This window comes from Amborella trichopoda, chromosome 3 (genome assembly GCF_054954075.1).
Source record: "Amborella trichopoda isolate Santa Cruz 75 chromosome 3, AtrichopodaSantaCruz75HAP2 v2.0, whole genome shotgun sequence".
NCBI classification, from domain to species: Eukaryota; Viridiplantae; Streptophyta; class Magnoliopsida; order Amborellales; family Amborellaceae; genus Amborella; species Amborella trichopoda.
This window is the reverse complement of record NC_142338.1, coordinates 47,429,421-47,435,879: the sequence shown is the minus strand read 5'-3', so window position 1 is coordinate 47,435,879 and position 6,459 is coordinate 47,429,421. Positions and strand designations below refer to the sequence as shown.

General features: G+C 31.7%; 1 protein-coding gene across 1 annotated transcript; it reads left to right on the top strand.

Annotated features, from left to right (window-relative positions):
* Positions 1 to 3,746: 3,746 nt before the first annotated feature.
* LOC148782918 (peroxisomal targeting signal 2 receptor-like) lies at positions 3,747 to 4,763 on the top strand. Its single transcript, XM_088860409.1, has one exon. It carries the CDS (start codon positions 3,747 to 3,749, stop codon positions 4,761 to 4,763), a length of 1,017 nt encoding a protein of 338 aa, XP_088716535.1.
* Positions 4,764 to 6,459: the final 1,696 nt, after the last annotated feature.

Sequence of the window (6,459 nt, the reverse complement as noted above, 5' to 3'; positions counted from 1 at the left end):
TCTTTGTAAATTTAAATTCTTGAGATAAAAAAAAGATAACACTTACCATTTTACTTATGACTTCTCAAATCCGAAATTATAGAGTTCAAATTCCATTCCACTTGAATACACACGTTAGGAAGGACCTTGATGAACTAAAAAATCTATCAAAAAGAAAGAACTTGATGATCTCTCTCCAATCAGATTTTATCGTGTAAACTTTTATGATGTGAATTAATGGATTACGTTTCATTCTTGATATGTATTTGGCTTTGGATTGGATATGATATTCACATAATTTTGAGTTTGATTGCAAAAAGCAAACTGAGATTTGATTTGGGTTCTTGTTGATATGGGATTTCTAGAGATAATCCTTAATGGTCGAGAGATAGCGAAAAAAGAAAGAGAATTCAAACTCCTAAAAATAAAAGACTGAATTTCTAGAGATAAACGTTAATAATCGAGAGATAAACGTTAAATGTGTTAGATATATGAAGTGAAAATTAAAAAATAGAAGAATTATACAAGAAAGATAAATCTTAATGGTCGAGTGATAGAGATAGAGTTCGAACTCTTAAAAATAAAATCACCCTGATAGGGATAAATTTAAATGTGTTAGACATCCCTATATGATAGGGATAAATTTAAATGTGTTAGACATCCCTATATGATAGGGATAAATTTAAATGTGTTAGATATCTGAAGAGAAAATTAAGGAATAGGAAAATTAGATGAGAAAGGGATAAATTTAAATGTGTTAGATATATGGAGTGAAAATCAAGAAATAGGAGAATTACATGAGAAAGACAGATGAAATAAAATTAGAAACGCAAGAGAGAGGGAGTCCTATATGAGGAGTAATTATATATTTTTGTTCTAGAAGTATTTTGAGAAATAATTATTTTTGTTTTAGAAGTATTTGATCTGTTTTAGTTCCCCATATAGAGGGACTCGCGCTTTAGTTCCCTATATAAAGGCACTCGTGTTGCATGGTAGCAGAGATTTCAATATCTCTTAAACAAAGCTCATCTCCTATATGTCATAATTTGTAAGTCTCTTCCTCCTCTTTTTCTCCGTCTTTGTAAGCCTCTCCCTCCTCTTTTTATGTCTTTCTCTCCGTGTTGGTTATTTTGGAATATCATTCTATATCGTTCTCTCTCTGTGTATTTTATTTCTTATTTTGGAATATATATATATATATATATATATATATATATATATATATATATATATATATATTTTTTTTTTTTTTTTTTTTTTTTTTTTTTCTTTTCTTTTTTTTCTTTTTTTTTTTTTTTTTTTTATTTTTTTTTTCTTTTTATTTTTTTCATTTGACAAATTCTTCAACCAAGTAGTGGAGATTTCATTTTCCTAAACAAAGCTCATCTCCTATACGTCATAATTTGTAAGCCTCTCTCTCCTCTCTTTATCTCTGTTGTTTATTTCACATTATAGAGAATATCATGTAGGAATATTATATATATATATATATATATATATATATATATATATATATATATATATATATATATATATATATATATATGTTTGTGTTGCCCTAGTTTCTTGTTATTTCATATTAAGTGTTGTGGTTGCGAGGATTAGTAAGGTAAAAAATACGTGCAATGACTTTGCATACATCATAACTGGTACAATAATACAATTACAATTATCTTGGGTTTTTAAGATCTTATTTTCTAACAAAATAATAATAATTTTACACCAAACTACTAGATTATTTTTTTTTCTTGATTAAAAATATTATTTTAAATATTTTATAATATATAAATAACTTATTTATATGTAAATGTCTATATGTATTCTACATTATTATACATTATTAAGCCAAAGTTAAAGAGCGAATACATGTGGAAAGAATATAAGAAAATTACCCTTCATCATCTACGAACCTTGTTTGGAAGGTTTCCAATGCCTCTTTGAGTACCAACTTTTACAATTTATTACTTATTTTTGGAAATCTAAATTTTTTTAATTACATTATATTTTTTTATATTATTTCTAATTGAGTGAAGCTTAACAAAGTTCCTCTTCTTTATTTTTCATTAATCTCCTTTTCTATATATATATATATATATATATATATATATATATATATATATATATATATATATATATATATATATATATATATATATATATAGTTTTTAGGAATTCTTACCACCTCACAAAGATCAAAAAGCACATTTATTTTTAAAGTTATGTTGTTATTTTTTTCTATTATTTATTTTAAAATTTTATTACTTCATATAAATTCTAGAACAAAGTTAGAATTAGAAAGAAAAGTTTAAAAATTCTAGTGCTTCTCAGTTTATTACTAATTTTTATGAGTTCATTATAATGAATTTTAAATTCTTAATTTCAAAATTATTAATTTAAATTTGCAGAATTTTTAAAACTAATGAATTTCTTTTCTAATTATAATTTTTCAAAATAGAAACCAAAATTCTAATGCTTCTAATGTTTATTACTAATTTTTATGAGTACATTATAATGGATTTTAAATGCTTGTCAATAATTTATATTTTTTAAATACTTATTATGACTTTAAACTCTAATTATAACTATTTTTTAGTATTCATTAATTCAAAAAAAACTTTACTATGATATGTTAGATTTTAAAAATAAATTATTTCTTAACTATAGAAATAGAATACCATTTTGAAAACCTTTCATGCTCTAAATTCTGATTTTTTTTTTATGGTCTTTACTTTTATTGGAACTTTATTTTCTAGGTATGAATTTTTAATGTTGTTAAATTACATTTAGTGTTGTTTATCTTTTCTTAAAGTTTTTTAGAAAATTAAAAAAAAAAAATGCAAATTATCCATCCTTGCCATATTTTTGTTCTTGAATGTTTTACTTGATTCTTATCTACACTAAGACAATGATTGACCCCTAAATTATTCCACAAATTTAAATTGAGAAATCTGAAATATCTAAAATGAATTCTTGTATCTTTGATGCAAAAATAATAAACCAGATTTAAAATATTTATACTTCTAATATGAAATGTCTAAAATGAATTCTTCTATCTTTGATGCAAAAATAGTAAACCAGATTTAAAATATTATATACTTCAAAATGTTGGGTTTTAAATGTTTTTGAAATTTATCAATGAGCTCTACAAATTTGGCGTTTGATGTTTTTGATACCAAACTGAATTAGAAATATCATAAAAATAAAAATAAGGGAGTAGAAATAAACTATGCTCCCGATGAAGCATACTATACATGCTCTATTAAAGAAGTGTAAAAATTTGAATCAAGAAGATAGGCATCTTCATAAAATTCACCTTGAGATGCACAACGGCCATCAACTTTTTTATTTATTTTACAACAACTTTTGTCTATGTAGTAGGATTATTTTTAGATATGGGACAAAGACGAAATCCTAATTCTAAGGAATTCTTCAATATTTTGTAATCAAAGTAAAGAGTGGAACTCGTTCTCCTTAGGTTTCATATCTCTCTTTTCATTCTTGGACTCTCTTTTTTTTTTATACAAAATAAACTAAACAAATTTGGAAATAATACTATTTTCTTTTTCCCACACAACTAGATATCTTTCATATATTTCCACATGGCTTTCATAATCAGAATTTATGCTAAATATTTTTCAGAAAAAAATATTATTCAAGGAAATAAAACTCCTACAATCAATGAAATCTTTTATGCTAAATATTGTTGCAGAGAATTATAATTCAAAAGAGAGAGCACAGTGAAATAAGGGAACACTGCAACAGAGGAAATGTCTATGTCTGAGGGTTCTGAAAGGAGTATGGAGCACAGAAGCTACTTTCTCTTCCCTCTAAATGGCGAGGCCGTTAGGTTCAACCCCAACCCGGTGTGTTCGAGCACACTTGCAGTAGCCACCAGCATTTCGGGATCCTTCGGGCACATGAAGGTCTTCCGCTTCAATTCCGACCACTCCCTCCTCGATCACGTCCATGACATCTACTCGGCGGTTGGCCTGACTGCCTGTGCTTGGTCCCCACTCCGGCAAGACCACATTGCCTCCACCCACAATGGGCACGGCTGTGTCTTCATGCTCAACACCCGAACCCGCTCCATAGCTTGGCACCCTCCCCCTGGCCATGCCCACGCCTCCATTGTGACCGCCCTTGAGTGGGACCCACATGGCCGTGAGACCTTGGTTTCAGGATCATGGGACTCCACCATAAAATTGTGGACCCCATACAGCGCAGCCGGATGCATCTCAACAATGCACAATCCAAACATTGCCCATGTCACAGGCGTGTCTTGGGGTCCGATCCCCTGGAATGGGTTCGCATCAGTGTCATATAATGGTAGTCTATGTCTTTGGGACCCTCGGATGCGGACCTTGGCATCCGAGTTGGCTAGAGGAGAGCATGCATTCTCCTGCTGCGATTGGAGCAAAGCCTCCTCCAGTTGCTACATAGCGACTGGCTCATGCAGCGGTTTGATTAAGGTGTGGGACATGAGGGGGAGCCGTGAACCAGTGTCGGCATGGCAGGGACACGACAACAAGAGAGTTCGCGGGGTGAGGTTCTCACCCTCCGTTCAGAACGTCATTGCATCGTTCTCAACGGGGAGCGAGGTGTGTATGTGGTCCGACGTGACTACGGTCGAGGCACAATTAGCCAGAAAGTACAGTATGCACACCGGCAGCATCAAGGGAATTGACATGAGCACCGATGGCGTACTCGCGAGCATCGGTTCGGATTATAAGCTGATCACAATTGTGTATGCACATGACCGACAAGAGGTGGAAGTCGCACAATAACATTAAAAACTAATGGGTGGAATTTTATCCCTTTATTTGTTTTAGATAAGATTTGATTTTACAGTTTAAAAGAATTTATGACCCTAATACAACTTTTATATGCAAACAGTTGGTTTTGATTACTGAGAGGAACTGGGTGTCTCGAATGTATATGATGGTTGTTCCCAGCCATCTAATCTGAATGGACGGGTGAGATAGCTTATTGATTTTGTGTAGTGGGAGGCTTCTACATATGTGCTTGCTATTCTTTTGCTCTTATATGAAATACGTTTTAAAACTAAACTTTTATGGAGATCAATGCATCTTTATAAAGTGTGATTTGAACATAGAGAAACCTTTACATGTAGCAGCACTCGCAAATTAAATATATGTGACTAGTGTTCCCAGCCATCTAATCTGAATGGAATAGACGGAGTGAGATAGCTTATTGATTTTGTGTAGTGGGAGGCTTCATGATATTCTTTGCTCTTATATGAAATACGATTTGGAACTAAACTTTTACAGAGATCTATGCATCTTTATAAAGTGTGATTTGAACATAGGGAAACCTTTACATGTAGCGGCACCCACAAATTAAATATATGTGACTAGTGTTCCCAGCCATCTAATACGAAATGATGATATCATATTTACATTTTTTTTAAAAAAAATTTATTAAAACTATATTGACATGAAAATTGGGTTGTGCCCACTCTTCCAACAATGCACCCAAATAAAATGGAAAAACAATATTTCAGATTAAATAAAATGAACAAAATGACTCAGGCGATCGCCTGAGAGATGTATGTTGTTACCAATCCCCCTACCAGCTAGGTAGGACAGAATGAATCACGCCGGAAGGAGGAATCATTCAACTTCAAGACTAGCAAAAAAAACTGCTATTATTAAATGATAATGTCATTCAAAATTCATCATGCCCCTTTATAGCCATTACATATAATTTTTTATAAAATTAAAACGTAGGTGTACTGGCTTCCAAAGACCCCCTAATTAAGTCAAGTCGATATAATTTGGAAGACCAAAACCCACCTCTTAAACAATAACTTCAATAAAACTAACATGTTCCCTCCCATGAAAAATACATTGATTTTTATGCAAGGCTCCTATTTTCAGAGTAAAGTGAAACATCGTTGAAAACCTATCATCAACAATAAAGACAGAATAAAAAAACATGCTGGGTTCAAGGTTGATCAAGAACAAAATCCATAAAAGAGGTCTTTCCAAGGCAGTTCAAAGGCTCGTACAAACCCACGTTTTGCATCTTGCCGTTAGCACAATGGCATGTTACGTTGAGGATTGATGTCTTGTATTATCAAGAAATAGATTTGTCAAGGTAGAGTCTAAAGGACAACTCCAGAGGGCCGTTAAAACCCCAGAGGGCCAAAGGCCCAAAGGGTTTGACCTCACGCATCTATATACTCTCTAATTACATAGAGATATGTGATTTTGCTTAACCCCCAATCGCAACAATATATATCAAGTCTCAGATAGATGGTACAAATTACCGAAAATATAGAAAGAGAACGATTGTAACCATATTCTCTATTGTCAGTAAAGAAGCTATCATCTTCCGTGGATGTAGACACGTTGCCGAACAACATATATCTTTGTGTTGTGGTCGGTTGTCTCTTTCTTTTATATTTGTTTCTTCTTTCTTATTTTCGTAAATTGCTTTTCGTTTTTACATGTTATACAT

Coding starts and splice junctions, on each gene's coding strand:
- LOC148782918 (XM_088860409.1), top strand. CDS start 3,747: ATGTCTATGTCTGAGGGTTCTGAAAGGAGTATGGAGCACAGAAGCTAC.